Below are 16,279 nucleotides of genomic sequence, written 5' to 3' on the forward strand. Positions count from 1 at the left end.
TCTTCTACTGAGCTATTTTTGTAGTCCTTTTTATTTTAAGACAGGGTCTCCCTAAATTCCCCATACTGGCCTCAAACTTGTGATCCTTCTGCCTCAGCCTCCTGAGTTGCTGGGTTTATAGGCATATGCCACTATGCCTGACCCATTGCCTTGATTTGAGAGTTTACTTAAGTGGTTTTTGTTTGATTTTGGTATGGTATGTTGGCAGTGTAAGGAAGGAAATTCTTATAGCAAATGGGGAGGAATGGGTAACACATAGGTTTCTAAGATACACCATGAAGTATAAGCTTTATATTGTTGAATGTGACCCACATCCTTTTAGGTTCAAGTACCTATCTCCTTAGTGCCTCTGAGGTGATCAACCATGAGTTATGGATCCACACTGAGAAGATTTGTAGAGGTGGATATGTGAAACAGAGTACCAGTTCATTTATTTATGATGAGAACCATAATTGCCAGGTGTACTGTATGTTTACTTTTGCTAACCAGGGTATTCCCCCTTAGGTAACCTGTGTGGAAAGTGAACTTACTAGAAAGTTATTTGGTGAAGCCCAATGTTGCTCAGATTGAGCACAATATTAACATATAGAGACTTATTCTGCTTTTATTTCCCATTTTTCTTCCTTCCTTTGTCTTCATTGTTGTCTTCTTCCTCCCCCTCCCTCTTCTCTTCCTCCTCCTCCTCCTCCTTCTTCTCTTTTTTGTTTTGGGTGGCACTGTGTATTGAATCCAGGGCCTTGCATCTGCTAGGCAAGCTTTGAGCTATATCTGCAGACCTTTTTATTTTCAGACAGTTTTATTAAATTGCCCAGGCTGCCCTCAAACTTGTGATTCCCCTGCCTCAGCCTCCCCAGTAACTAGTATTTCAGGCATGTTTCACCACATCCTACTTGAGACTCATTTCTTTCTTTCTTTTTCTTTTTCTTTCTTTTTTTTTTTTTTTTTGGTATCAGCAGTTTAACCCAGGAACACTTAACCACCAAGCCCCATCCCCTGCCCTTTAAATTTTTTGAGATAGGGTCTTCTTGCTAAGTTGCTTGGGGCCTCTCTAAGTTGCTGAGGCTGGCTTTAAACTCATGATCCTCCTGCCTCATCTCCTGAGTTGCTGATTTTACAGGTGTGTGCCACCACTATGCCCAACTGGAGACTCATTTCTTTTTCTTTCCTTTCCTTTTTTATATATATGTTTAGTTGTAGATGAACACAATATTTTATTTATTTATTTTTATGTGGTGCTAATATTTGAACCCAGTGCCTCACACATGCTCGGCAGACACTCTACCACTGAGCCACAATCCCAGTCCTAGGGACTCATTTCTAATGAAACTGAAAAACTTGTTTTCTAGAGTCTGTATATTGTGTACCCATGGAAGCTTTTGCATGGTCACTTGCATTGTTTGCCTTTCTGACTTTCCCTTTCCTATATTGTTGTTATGGTAAACATAAACTTCTGTCTGATCAGCACATATTTTAACTATCTTCACCCTCTTTAATAAGGTAACTAAAAAAGTTCTTACAAACTTGTGATCCTTTTGTCTCATCATTTTTTTTTTTTTTTGTGTGTGTGTGTGTGTGTGTGATGTTGGGGATTGAACCCAGGGCCTTGTGCATGCAAGGCAAGTACTCTACCAACTGAGCTATATCCCCAGCCTACTTTTATCTCATTTTAAGTTGAGTTTACATTTCCCTGCTCTGAATTATTGAGTAGTTTTTTAAAGTGTAACTTTTAGAGAGCATTTTAATTTCCTACCTTCTCATGTTCCCAAGGTGCTCCTTAATGTTCCCTCCAGAGTCTCCTGCAAGTGGTAATTGTTGTTATCTTCTGCAGAGGAAGCGTACTGCACATGAGCGTGCCAAGGAACTTTATAGTTCAGGGGAGTTTTCCAGTGGCAGAAAGTGGGGAGATGATGCTCCTAAGGAAGAAATAGATACAGGGGCTGTGAACTTGATCGAATCAGGAGCTTGTGGAGCCTTTGTTCATGGGTTGGAAGATGAGATGTATGGTACGTATGATTGCACAGTAATAATAGTACCCATTCATTGAGTGACTGCTGTTTGTCAGGCATTGAATAGAGTGATAAACATGCATTCTTTTATTTATTTTTTATTGTCTGTGAAATAACTGTTATGAAACAGAAGAGGCTGGTGCGCAATGTGTAGTATGATATAGCAATTAAGAACATGGCTTTAGGTTTAGTCAGTGCATATTCAAATTTCAGCATTTCTATAAAATGGAAGTCCTTCTGAGTTGTGAGAATTAAGTGAGGTTCAATATATGTAAAGTGTTTGGCATAATAAATGATTTATTTATAGTAAGCACTTGATAATAAAAAATTGATGGTCAGCCAGCTAGAAAGTCATAGAAACAATTTAAATCCAGGTGTCCGACCAGAAAACCGTTTAGACTGTTAAAGCCTTTTTTTTTTTTTTTTTCTTTTTGAGGTACTGGCGATTGAAATTGAAAGCAGGATATGTGAAACAGAGTACCAGATCTTATCCAATTTTTTAAAAAAGTTTTTTGTAGTTGTCGATGATAGAATGCCTTTATTTTATTTGTTATGTGGTGTTAAGGGTCGAACCTAGTGCCTCACTTGGGCTTGGCAACTGCTCTGCTACTGAGCCACAACCCCAGCCCCCCGAATTTTTATTTTTGGACATGGTCTCATTAAGTTGCCTAAGCTGGCTTTAAACTTGCAGTCCTCCTGCTTAAGCCTCCCTAGTAGCTGAGATTACATATACATGCACAAGGTAAAGACTTTTCACCTTTGATTTTGAAAGATTTTTTTTGTGTGTGGTGCTGGGGATTGAACTCGGGGCCTTGTACATGGGAGGCAAGCACTCTACCAGCTGAGCTATATCTGCAGCCTGAAAGATTTTTTCTTGGGAATAAAATGCTAGATTAACAGAACCTTTCCACCCCCATCTTCTAAAGATGTTGCTTTATGTTGAAAAGTGTGCTGTCCTTTTTGTCTTTGTTCCTCTCTGTATGTAACAAGTCTGTTTTTCCTCAACTTGCTATTAAGATTTCTCTTTATCATTGGTTTTAAGAAATTTGATTATGAATGCCTTGATGTAGTTTTCTTATTGTTTTTTATGCTTTTGTTGAACTTCTTGAATCAAGTGTAGTTTTCATTTTATTTAGAAAAATTTTAGCTAGTAGTTTTTAAAATATTTATTTTTTAGTTGTAGTTGGACACAATATCTTTATTTTATTTATTTATTTTTCTGAGGTACTGAGGATCAAACCCAGGGCCTCATACGTGCTAGGTAAGCGAGCACTGTACAGCTGAGCCACAATCCCAACTCTTAGCTAGTATTCTTAAAAAGATTTTTCTGGTCCCAAAGCTTTTTAGGGACTCTAATTACATAAGTATTAGGTTCCTGAAGTTTTCCTGCAGCTCACTGATTTTTTTTTTTTTTTTGGTTATTGTTTTTGTTTCTCTTTTTACCCTGTGTCTTATTTTGAGTATTATCTATTGATTTCATCTTTCAGTTCATTATTTTTTCTTATGAAATATGTAATCTGATACTAATCTCCTACAGTATATTTTTCATCTTAGATATAGATGTCCTCTTTCGATTTTTTTTTTTTCCCCTGTACTACGGATTGAACCCAGGGGCACATTACTACTGAGCTATATCTCCAGCTCTTTTTTTGGGGGGGTACCAGGGATTCAACTCAGGGGCACTCAACCACTGAGCCACACCCCCAGCCCTATGTTGTATTTTATTTAGAGACAGGATCTCGCTGAGTTGCTTAGGGCCTTGCTAAATTGCTGAGGCTTGCCTTGACTTTGCAATTATACTACCTCAGTCTTCTGAGTTGCTATGATCATAGGTATGTGCTGCTATACCCAGCTTTTAGACTTTTAATTAGAATTTGGGGAAAACATTTTTATATAATTGTCCAAAATCCTTTTGTTTGTGTGCTTTCTGGTTGGTTTTGATTTTTTCCCTTATTAGAGATTATATCATTCTGATTATTTTCATGTTTGGTAATTTTTAATTGGATGCTAGGCATTTTGAATTTTATTTACTTTTTATTAGATACTGAACATTGTCTTATTCCTATACATCTTTTTTTTTAAAAAATACCTTTATTTTATTTATTTATATGTGGTGCTGAGGATCGAACCTAGTGCCTCCCGTGGGCTAGGTGAGAGCTCCACTGCTGAGCCACAACCTCAGCCCCCTACACATCTTCTTGAGTTTTGTTTTCGGGTACGTTTTGCTTGTCCTAATTTTAAGCTTTGTTAGCCAAGACCAGAGCAGTTGAGTCTGGGGTTTATTTTGTGCACTATTGAAGCAAAACTCTTCTGAACCTGTTAACATTGGTCGTATGTTAGTTCTGACTCGTTTTTTCTCTTTTCTAGGTCTTAGTTTCCCCACAAATCAGAACTTAGCTGAAGACTTGAGGGGGTCCTTTGCAAATCTCCCAAATTCTCCATTTCTTTGTGGAGTTTTCTCCTTTTGGTACTTTAATATGTGACTTCTAGTGTGATTGGCTTCCCTAGACTCCTAGCTTGGTCTTCTCAGGGAGATAATGCAGTCTAGAACTCTTTACACACTTAACTGCTATAACCACAGAGCTCACCTCATTTATTTCCTATCCCTCAAGAATCACTGTCCTTCATTGCCTGAAGTCCAGTGTCTGGAATACAGTTGCTTCATATAGTCAGGTGCCATACAACAATGTTTTGGTCAACAGTAGACTTCATTGTTATTAAGATTATAAAGGAGTTGAAAAATTTCTATCTCCCAGTAAGTTCAGGATGTCCTGATCATAACACAAAGCATCACTCGCATATTTATGGTAAATAAACCTATTGAGCTGCCAGTCATATAAAAGTAGGGTGCATATACTTGATAATACTTGATAATGCATATGTATTTACCATAATGTTTGTTTGTTTTTTGGTACTGGTGATTGACCCCAGGGGTACTTTACCCCAGTCCTTTTTATTTTTTATTTTGAGACAGGGTCTTGCTAAATTGCTTAGGGCCTTGCTAAGTTGCTGAGGCTGGCCTTGACTTGAGATCCTCCTGCTTCATCTTCCCAAGTTGCTGGGATTATAAGCATGCACCACCAAGCAAGGCATAATACTTCATTATTCTTAAAATGGTTTTTCCATTGGGCTCTATAATTCCTATTTTTCTTTTTATATCTTGGGACATCTGCTGTGATGAGACACTGGGTTAGATGCTAAGCACCACATAAAAATAAATAAATATATAAAATGATGGTATTGTGTCCACCTACAAAAAAAAAAAAAGAAGCTATCCTCAGAATAGAACTTAAAAGGGCAAGAATAATGTTTTTGAGTTTTTCTTACTAGTAAATGTAAAAAAATTGGTTGGCACTATCCAATTTGCTTTAAGATATTTCATGTATAGTCATCCCTCCATATTCAAGGATGATTGGTTCCAGAACCCCCAAGGATAACCAAATCTGCAAGTGCTCATCACTTATATGAAAAAGCATAATATTTACAAAAAAAAAGTAGACTATAGTCATCCTCCTGTTTACTTTAAATCATGTCTAGATTACTTATAATACCTAATACAATGTAAATGCTATGCAAATAATTGTTATCCTCTATTTTTGGGGGGAATAGTAATAAGAAAAAAAGGACTATATGTGTTCAGTATTGATGAAAAATTCTTTTCAAATATTTTTGACCCAGTTCGGTTCAGTACACAGATGTGGCACCCATGGATGTGAAGGGCCAACTGCATATAAAAATTAAAGCTGATTTTTTATTTCCTATGAACTTGAAACATGACTTATAATTTAAATATTATTAATTATTAAGTCCTGTCCTACTCTAAGACGTATTATATTTTGTTTCTGTTACCATTTTTTTGCTCTGTTTAGTTTCTACATTTGAATTTCTCCATTATTAATGTTTATGTGATTTAGTTTATAATATAGTTTCCAGTTTGTCACTAAGGTTTTTTTTTGTTGTTGTTGTTGTTTGTTTGTTTGTTTGTTTTTGCATTCTGGGGATTAAATCCAGGACATTAGCATGCCAAGCCCAAGCTCTACCACTGAGCTTTACTCTCTACCCCTGTTACTAAGATTTAGTTAAAGTAACTTAAATTTGACAAGTAAGTAGATCACAACCTGGCATCAGACATGGCAGCTTTCTAATTTTATCATATTTGTAAAATTCTAGGTAACTTAGGGGTTTAGGGAACATTGCTGGGAATGAAATGGTGCTTCCTTTCATTGGCTTAGATTCTAGTATAATATCTCATATATTTTTAGTCTTTGAATTCTTCAGCACTTTCCTTCCCTTTTGGGATATTGTACATTCAATACAAAGAGTACCTAGGAAAAAAAAAAAGCATTTTTGTTTCTTATGGACTAGCAACTCCTAAGGGATGTTTTTAAGGGTCATTTGTTCCAGAAAGCTGCCTCTGGATCCATTGACTGGGCTATGTACCCTATTCTGCATTTTCTTTTGTCCTCCATGCTTTTCCATTGTAAATACTCATCACTCTATAATACCATTAGTTCTTCATTTGTAAACGTTGGGAAACAGTCTTGTTATATCTTCAGGGTTAAACACATAGCTAGCATGTAGCGAAGCCAGGATAGTTTTAGATTTTTTTTTTCTCTCTTAGGATAGCAGATTTCCTTTCTCTAAACTGGTCTTTTAAGGGGTATATGATATGTGTCCAACATTCCAGAAAGTCCATTAGAAAATATGATAAAAATATAACTTATTATATATAATTGCCAGTTTGCACAGGCAGAAACAGACACCATGTTTCTTTGCTTCTGTTTGAATTGCATCAGCTCAGGTCACAATAATTATCTCGTGTAGATCAGAAGTTCCTCTGTGAGTCCCTTGATGGATTTGTAAAGGTTACACATGAGTCAGTGTGGCGTAATGGATAAAACCCCAGGAAGAAGAGCCAGCAGTTAACATACTTGTGTTTATCTCTGACTTGCTTTTATAATTATTGGTAATTTTGTGTTTAAATCATATTATTGTGAAGAAAATTGTTTCCTTCTGAGGAAAAGGAGTAATTCATAATTACCTAGAAAAATCTGAATCATCTCCCCTTATTGTAACTCTACTTTTAACTTGTCCATAAAGCCTCTTTTACAAAGAACAAATGATATTTTTGAGTTATAACTATAACTTCAGTTGGTTATCTTTTTAAACTATATATTTTGTTGAAGAACCATTTGGGAATCACTAGTATAAAACAACCATGTGTAAAAATCTTGTGAGCATTTGCATATCTTACTCACCTCTGTCTCCTAACACTTAGTACAGGGCCTAAAGTAGTATGTTCTGGAAATGTTTATTAGTGAGTGAACAGTAGATTACAACCTGGCATCAGCATGGCAGCTTTCTAATTTTATCATATTTGTAAAATTCTAGGTAACTTAGGGTTTTAGGGGAACATTGCTGGGAATGAAATGGTGCCTCCTTTCATTGGCTTAGATTCTAATATTCCTGGATTCACTGGCTTTACTGTCACATTTTCTGAGCCTGCAAAGAGGTGGAAGAAAATGAGTCTCTGTTTTCAAAATCCATACCTATGCTTTCTATACCAGGCAGTGTGCTATATGCATTACCTGCTTTATCTCATTTAGTCCTTACAACTGTATTACGGAGTGGGTATTATCTACATTTAACAGGTTAGAAAGTGGAGGTGCCAGAAAGTTAAGTTCAAGATCATCTTCCTAATTGGTGAGGGGATCACTTTCCATAATTTGCTTTGGAACCTCTGTCATCTAGAGCATATACTTTTTGGGGGATGGGTACTGGGGACTGAACTCAGGGGCACTTGACCATTGAGCCACATCCCTACATCCCAGCCCTATTTTGTTTTTCATTTAGAGACAGGGTCTCACTGAGTTGCTTCGTGCCTCACTTTTGCTGAGGCAGGCTTTAAACTTGGGATTCTCCTGCCTCAGCCTCCCGAGCCACTGGGATTACAGGCGTGTACCACTGCGCCTAGCTAGGACCATGTACTCTTTTTTTTTTTATATTTTTTAGTTGTTGATGGACTTTTATTTTTATTTATTTGTATGTGGTGCTGAGAATCGAACCCAGTGCCTCACTCATGTTAGGCAAGCACGCTACCGCTGAGCCCCAGCCCCAGCCCATGACCATGTACTCTTAACCATGCAAAATGCTAGTGTAAAATTAATAGACCTCTGGACTGGGGTTGTGGCTCAGCAGTGGAGTGCTCACCTAGCACGTTGGAGGCCCTAGGTTTAATCCTCAGAACCACATAAAAATAAATAAAATAAAATTATTAGGTTCAACTACAACTTAAAAAAAATTAAACATTAAAAAAAAATTAACAGACCCAATACTAGTTTATTTCTTTTTTCACTCACTTTGAGGCCAGTTAATTTATTCTGCTAAATCTTATCTATAAAAAGAGAATAATTGTATCTAATCTATTTTACTTTTTTTTTAATCCCCCCCGCCAGTTCTGGGGATTGAACATAGGGGTGTTCTATTACTGAGTTGCACCCCCTGTGCCCCCTTTTTAAAAGAATTTCCTTTTTAGTTGTAGATGGACACGATACCTTTATTTTGTTTATTTATTTTTTTATGTGGTGCTGAGGATTGAACCCAGTGCTTTACACATGCTAGGCAAGCACTGAGTCACAAACCCAGCCCCACTCCAGTCCTTTTTAAAATTTTATTTTGAGTCAGAGTCTTGCTAAGTGCCAAGGTGGACCTTGAATTTTCGGTCCTCCTGCGTCAATTTCCTGAGTAGTGAGGCTTACAAATATGTGTCACTACACCTGGCTAGCCTATTTTAATCTTAATAATGATGATCAGATTGCTTAATACCCGACTTTTCAAAACATACTTCCTTGTGGTTGGAATACTGTGATAGGACAACTTAGTTTTAAAGAAATTCAGTTAATTTAGGCAAATGTGTGACTTAATGACGTACATATGGAGTCAGATTTAAACCATAGTTCTTGTGACTCCAAAGTCCATACCTTTAAACATGAAGTTAGCATTGAGGAGATTCTACAGGGAGCATTTGTAGAGAGAGTTTGTAGAGAGTGAAAGACAGCTTGAATGCAAAGGGATCCATCTTGGATTTTCTCCATGTTCTTAAGTTGATGTGTAGTTTCATTTGTCATCTTTTATTTGTTCTCTTTTCTATAGAGGTTCGCATTGCTGCTGTAGAGGCTCTCTGCATGCTGGCCCAGTCTTCACCCTCTTTTGCTGAGAAGTGCCTTGATTTCCTAGTGGACATGTTTAACGATGAAATTGAGGAGGTGCGTCTACAGTCCATACATACCATGAGGAAAATCTCTAATAACATTACCCTCCGAGAAGATCAACTTGACACTGTCCTGGCTGTGTTAGAGGTGAGCACTTCCAGTTTGTTAGTCATTTCTTCCATCAAATTTCTACTGACCCCCACTCCTCCCCTTTTAAAACCAGGCATTGTACTAGGTATTGGTAAGTATATCTATATATCTGGCAGCACAGTTCTGCCCTCTCAACATGTCCCTCTCCCAAGATGGAGGAAACTGATAATTAAACAGGAATTTGACATAAACTTGATATTGCTATGATCAGGAAAGGACAGGGTACCCTGAGAATATAAATGTTATCTAAACTGAATCAGCTGACTTGAGGTTGGAGATAAAGAAAAGAAACAAAGTGCTGCAGTGGACACTTGAAGGAAGGAAGAATAGGAGGTATTTCTTACAAGGAAGGAGTGGTATTGGTGTTGGAGTGGAAGGGAGCAATGCCTCTATATCCAGTTTTAAGGGAATGTATGATGTATTCCAGGAATTAAAAGGAGTTCATTATAGTGGTTGCATAGTTGAAGAAATAGAAGAGCTTTTTATTTTATTCTTCTAGTGAATCATAGGCTGTTGCAGCAGGAAGATGTCTTAGGGATTAGTTCAACCCTGTAGTTTCATAGAGAATAAAGTAATCTGAGGTCTTATAGCCATTAAGAGGCTGTGCCAGGTTATGCACATAGGATTACTTTCCAGACTGTACAACTGTATGTAGTTCTTGAGTTATTTATTAAAGAGTGTAGATTTTATTTGCAAGTACTGATTTTAGTTTCTAAATATTAATAAGTGAGATTTGACCTTACGTCTTCCCACATACAAAAGCAATAGTAATTGAGTGCTTAGTTATTAGCAAACTTGTTTCAGATTTCTGCTGTGTACCTCAGAAAATAGATTGAATGCTTTGATTTTTGAGGTCCCTATAATTCTCCCAGTTGCTTAGGTCTTCTGGGAAATTTTTTTTCCAAAATTATACATCCTTATTTGTACTTTTCATGTATTTTTCCCTAAGGGGGTGTTTATATTCCATGTATTGTTTCTCATGGGTGGTTTGTATAATATAACTCCTCTTTTCCTTTTTAGCTTTCTTTCCCACCATTTCTCAACTTTAGTCTGAAGTTACTTCTCTACACATTCTTTCCCTCATCATTTTTGCCTTTAGTGTAATTCTCCTTTTCTGCTTGCAAAATTGCCCTTTCCACTAGCTGACTTTGCTTCTTCCCACAGTCTACATTAGGCAACAGATCCAGGAAGCCTTCCCTACCCATGAGTCTCATTCTTGGGAGGGCTAAATGCTACTCCTCTGTGATATCTCGTTTAGACCCCTCTAGCATTTGTTAGGAATTCTGTATTACACAAGGTTGTGAGCTGCTGGAGGGGGCAGGGTCCTATCTTCTTTCTTTTTTTTTTATTCCCAGTGCCTTGCAGTGTCTGAATAAATGAAGTGCTTAGTAAATAATTGCTAAGTAGCAATAATATGTATAGATATAAACTCTTTGAGTTGGAATTCTATTCAAGAATTTAGACATATATAAACTTACTGTTTCTTTTGTGTGTATGTGTGCTTCTGGGATTGAACCCAGGGCCTCACACATGCTAGGTAAGCACTTCACCACTGAACTACATCCTTAGCCCTTTTAATTTTGAGAGAGGCTCCTGCTAAGTTGTCCAGGCTGGCCTAGAACTTGTGATCCTCCTGCTTCAGCCTCCAGAGTAACTGGTATTACAGGTGTGTACTACCACACCTGGCTTAAATTTGCTGTTTCTAAAATATTTTTCTGCTCTGCTACTGACTGCTTGCTCTTTGACATTTACTGTGTTATTATACTTCGTTGCTTTTTTTTTTTCCCCTTTCCTTTTTGTGGTGGTTAATATCAAACCCAAAGCCTTGCACCTTGTAGGCAAGCACTCTACCACTGAGCTATATCCCCATTGCTTTGAACCTTAGTTAGCTCACCCTTCCACCTGGAATTTGCTGGGGTCTTCTTGTTGGTGGTTTTTTGTTTTTTGGGGGATGTTGTTTGATTTTTGTTTTTACTATGCTGAGATACTATCCTGACTTGAAGAATTATCCAACAAACACTGTGTACTAGAATTATAGTGGTGTCAAAAACAGACAGGGGTCCTGCTTTGGAACTTCTATGCCAAAGAAAGGTACGGTGAAAAAGCAAAATGGTTTTAAATAAGGATAAACCTTGTGCAGAAGATAAACAATATGATAGAAGAGGGGGAAATTTCACTGTAAATAAAGTGGTTGGTAAAGATTTTCTGAGGATATGATGTTTGAATTGATTCTTGAATGACAAAGAGCAGCCAGTAACTTGAAGACTGAGGGAAGGAACTACAGGAAAAGGCAACAGCTAATGGAAAGATTCCTGGGGACACCTGAGGTCTGGTATGTTTCCATAATGGAGAGTAAGAAAGCCAGTATGGGTGAATATACAGAAAAGATGGAAATGTAGTATGAGATGAGATCTGGGAGTAGATAAGGAGAAGACAAGTCTAAAGCTTTGTAGGCCGTTATAAGATGTTTGGATTTTATTCTAAGTGTTATGGGGAACCATTGGAGAAGTTTGTGAAGAGGATTGACTTGACATGTCAATTTGTCTCCCCCACCTTTTTGGGGGGTACTGGGAATTGAACCCAGTTTTACCACTGAGCTATGTTCCCAGTCCCTTTGATTTTATTTTTTAATTTTGAGACAAGCTCTTACTAAATTTCCCAGGCTCTCCTTGAACTTGCCATCCTCTCACCTAAGCTTCCTGAGTAACTGAGATTACAGGCATGTGCCAACCACCATGCATGGCCCAACATTTCTCTTTCTTGAAATATTCTTGAAATTCATATAGGTTGACTCTTTACCTCATTCAGTCACTTAGTACATATTTATTGAGTACCAGGCCCATGTGTGTTATTTTATTTCTCATATTTTATCATGTATGGCAGGTTTTGTGTATTTATCTCCCTGATGAAATTATTAGCTCTGTAAATAAAAGTCCAGTAGTGACAATATGGTACCTTTTACTCTATTTTTTTTACTCTATCCCATAAGTGGTTACTTATGTATAGTGAATGCTAGTAAATATTTTTTAAACAAATCTACACAACTTGATTATATAAATGGGAATTAGACTGTTCTTAAGAACACAGGTCAGAATAGCTAAACTGTGGAGCCAACCTAGATGTCCTTCAGTGGATGAATGGATAAAAAAAAAATGTGGCATTTATACACAATGGAATATTACTCAGCACCAAAAAAGAACAAGATCATGGCATTTGCAGGTAAATGGATGGCATTAGAGAAGATTATGCTAAGTGAAGTTAGCCAATCCCAAAAAAACAAATGCTGAATGTTTTCTCTGATTTAAGGGGGATGACTCAAAGTGGGGTAGGGAGGAAGAGCATGGGAGGAAGATTATTTCTAGATAGGGAAGAGGGGTGGCAGGGAAAGGGAAGGAGAAGGGGAATAGTAAGGATAATGGAAAGTGATGGTCATCATTATACAAAATACATATATGAAGATTTGAATTTGGTATCAACATACCTTATATACAAACAGAGTTATGATAAATTGTGGTATATATGTGTATTAAGAATTGTAATGCAAAAAAAAGAGTACATGTATAATGGCAGAATTTGGCGTGAACATACTTCATATACAGATTACAAAAAATGTACTATAAATGAGTAATAATGAGTGTAATGCATTCCACTATTGTCATGTATGTAAAAAGTAAAAAAATAAATAAAAAAGAACACAAGTCAGGGGCTGGGGCTTGGGCTCAGTGGCAGAGCGCTTGCCTAGCTTGTGCGAGGAACTGGGTTCAATTTTCAGCACCACATATAAATAAATGAATAAAATAAAGATTCATCAACATCTTTTAAAAAAAGAGTATTTAAAAAAAAAAAAAAGAACACAAGTCAGTTTTGGTTTTTTTTTAATCACTTTAAAAACTGTTTTTCCAGTACATCAGTATAGCTAGCTGTCTACTCTTTGCAGTGGAGATTTGTTCATTTGGGAAGCATTGTATCCTGTGGTTATGTTCATAGCATTTAGAGCTGAGCAGATCTGAGTCAACTTATTAGTCCCTATCTTTGCTCCTTCCTTTTTCCTTTTGTTTCTTTGATATTTCTTGACCACTTGGTATGTTCCAGGCAGGGCTCTAGGAGAGGATACAATAATGAGCACAAGTGATGGCTCTGCTCTCATGGACTTTATAATGTAGACACTAGGGAGATAGTGACACACAAAAAAAGCTTTAGTAATAAGCTAAGATCATGGTAGAAATTAGGTTCTATGGGAGTATATCAGAGGGTATATCAGAGTAACTTGGTCCTTTAAAGGAGTACAGCAATCAGGAAAGGATTCTAAAGATGAGCTCAAAAAAGAAGGACTTGGGCACTAACTTGGCAGGAAGAGTTGAAAGTGTGAGATGGAAGAATATTCTGGGAGGAGCAGCAGATGTAGAAGATCTGTGGTGGTAGGAAAATGGTCCAGTTGGAGACCAAAAGAGGGTTGTGCCCCTAGAATAAAGAACTAGTACAGATGTGGTGAGGATAGGCTGGAGGGGGAAGTGAGGCCAACTTTATGAAGAGTCTTAAAAGTCACCTCCTACTGTTTACTCATTGTTTGCTTTGGCCATGGTGGCTTCCATGCTTTTTTCACACATGCTTCCACTTAATGGCCTTCATGCTTGCTGTTCTTTTGATTATTCTGTCTAGAACATCCCACACACCCTAGCTCTCTTTCCCTTCTTAGCTTGTTGTTTTTCATAGTTGCAATGAGGCTCTTATACTGTTGGTATCATGATTGAGTTCCAGACAGAAAGAAAAAGAAAGGACAATGAGTAAAAGGGGGCAGGGCTACTGTAGCTGGCCCCCCTCCTTTTATAAAATATTTTTTTAGTTATTGATGGACCTTTATTTTATTTATTTATATGCAGTGCTGAGAATTGAACTCATTGTCTCACACATAGTAGGCAAGCACTCTACCACTGAGCCACAACCCCAGCCTATAGCTGACCTTTTTTAAAATCAATAAAATGAGAGGGTTTTTTGTTTGTTTGTTTGTTTTTTAAGGAATTTCAGCCAGTAAATTTCTGAATACTTTGTCACATGGTCACCCTTGGAAGATAGCTTGGCAGTAGGGGATGGTAGATGGAGCCTGGGGTTTATTAAGAGTGACTACATTTAAAATTACTTTTTTTTTCTTTTAAAGGATTCATCCAGAGATATTAGAGAGGCTCTTCATGAACTTTTATGCTGTACTAATGTTTCAACCAAAGAAGGCATTCATCTTGCACTGGTAGAGCTGCTGAAAAATTTAACCAAGTACCCTACAGATAGGGACTCCATATGGAAGTAAGGACTTTTCTCTCATTTACTTACTGAATTCCAAAATATGATAAATGTACAGTGTTGACATTATTTGAAGGATCATTATTGATTGAGGATATAGCACTCAATTTTGCCTTTAATTTAGAAATCTCAGCTGAACACAGTGGTACATGCCTAAAATCCTAGCAACTTGGGGATTGAGGCAGGAGGATAGTACATTTGAGACTAGTCTGGGCAACTTAGTGAGACCCTGTCCCAAATTAAAAAATAAAAGGGCCTGGGATGTAGCTTAATGAGTGTCCCTGGATTTAATCCCTAGATCCAGCAAAAAGCAAAAATAAAAAATAAGTTTAGAAACCTCATTCTACATAACCAAACTCTCAGGAGTCTGATTCCTAAAATGAATATCAATTTTAAGTTATTTATTATTTTGTTCTTTCATCTGCGTAGCAAATATTATGTGCTTTCTGCGTGCTGACTATGCCAGGTTCCATGGTAGATTTTATAGTTACAGAGACAAGTCTTATTAGATTTCCTTTTTCTCCTATATAGTTAATAAATGCTTTGTCTGTTTTGTATTTTGCACAGTATTATAACCATCATTATCAAGATTAGAGGCAGGCTGACACTTGATCTACAGACAGGGAATGACAATCATTTTCCTCCTAATAATATCTTGTTTTGCTGACTGTTATCAGATTGTTAGTACTAGTCATAAACTTCTATTTGAAGAACTGCTTACATACATGTGATATAAAATGTGTGTTATGGTGTTTCACATATTTAAATGAGCTTTTTGGACGAAATAACTCCAACAGCGTACAGTTTATTGATTTTCAAAAAAAATGTGTTATTAAAAGTAGAAAAATTTTGGTTTAAACCAGGTATTTGGAAGATATATATCTATATGTATGTATATATGTATGTATCTATCTTAAGAGAGAGTGTGTGCGTGCGTGTGTGTGTGTGTGTGTGTGTGTGAGTGAGTGATATTGGGGATAAAACCTAGGGCCTTGTGCACATTTGACAATAGCTCTACCACAGAGCTACATTCCCATTTCTCTAGAAGATACATTAAAAGAAAATATATTGAAAACTAAAAATATCATGGGAGTTTGAGTCTTGCTCTAGACAGCATTTTTGATATCTGGTTTTCTTTTTTGCCGTTTGTTCATGTTTGTACAGTCTCCTACAGCTCAATTAAGTATGCATTTATTAATTGTCTTCAGGTTGCACTCAGTCATTTGAGGTGAGGCAGATGTAGTGGGGATACACATCTCTGTCAGTAATTGTAGTTCTGCAGAGGCACAGAAGGAATGATTAATTCTGCTTGATGAAAGGCATTTTCTAGTAATAAAATAAGATTTGTGGATATTTGGCCACCTATAATATTTACATAAGATTGTCTTTATTGGGTGATTGTGGGTCAAATAGTTTAACGATGTAGTGCTCCAAAAACCAGTCCAAGGCTACACAGTTTCAGACCAGGTCTTTAATTTTTCAGAACTCCACCCAAGATATCAGTTAGACTCATATCTTTTGACTGCAAGTGAAAAAAAATCTGATATGAGACATCTTGAACAATAAAGTCTCATTTTTTACATAACAAGAAGGTTGACTTTAGTAATGATCATTGGA

The 16,279-nt window shown here is 36.9% G+C and overlaps 1 protein-coding gene across 2 annotated transcripts in view; it reads left to right on the plus strand.

Moving 5' to 3' along the window:
* Ints4 (integrator complex subunit 4) overlaps nucleotides 1-16,279 on the plus strand; it is a 102,981-nt gene that overhangs the window by 42,754 nt on the left and 43,948 nt on the right. For both annotated transcript variants that reach the window (XM_015477371.2, XM_015477372.2), the window contains 3 exons: nucleotides 1,829-2,003; nucleotides 9,159-9,364; nucleotides 14,523-14,665. In XM_015477371.2, coding sequence (XP_015332857.1) covers nucleotides 1,829-2,003; nucleotides 9,159-9,364; nucleotides 14,523-14,665 — 524 coding nt within the window. The remainder of the gene's footprint in view (nucleotides 1-1,828; nucleotides 2,004-9,158; nucleotides 9,365-14,522; nucleotides 14,666-16,279) is intronic.

This window comes from Marmota marmota, unplaced genomic scaffold (genome assembly GCF_001458135.2).
Source record: "Marmota marmota marmota unplaced genomic scaffold, marMar, whole genome shotgun sequence".
Classification (NCBI taxonomy): Eukaryota; Metazoa; Chordata; class Mammalia; order Rodentia; family Sciuridae; genus Marmota; species Marmota marmota.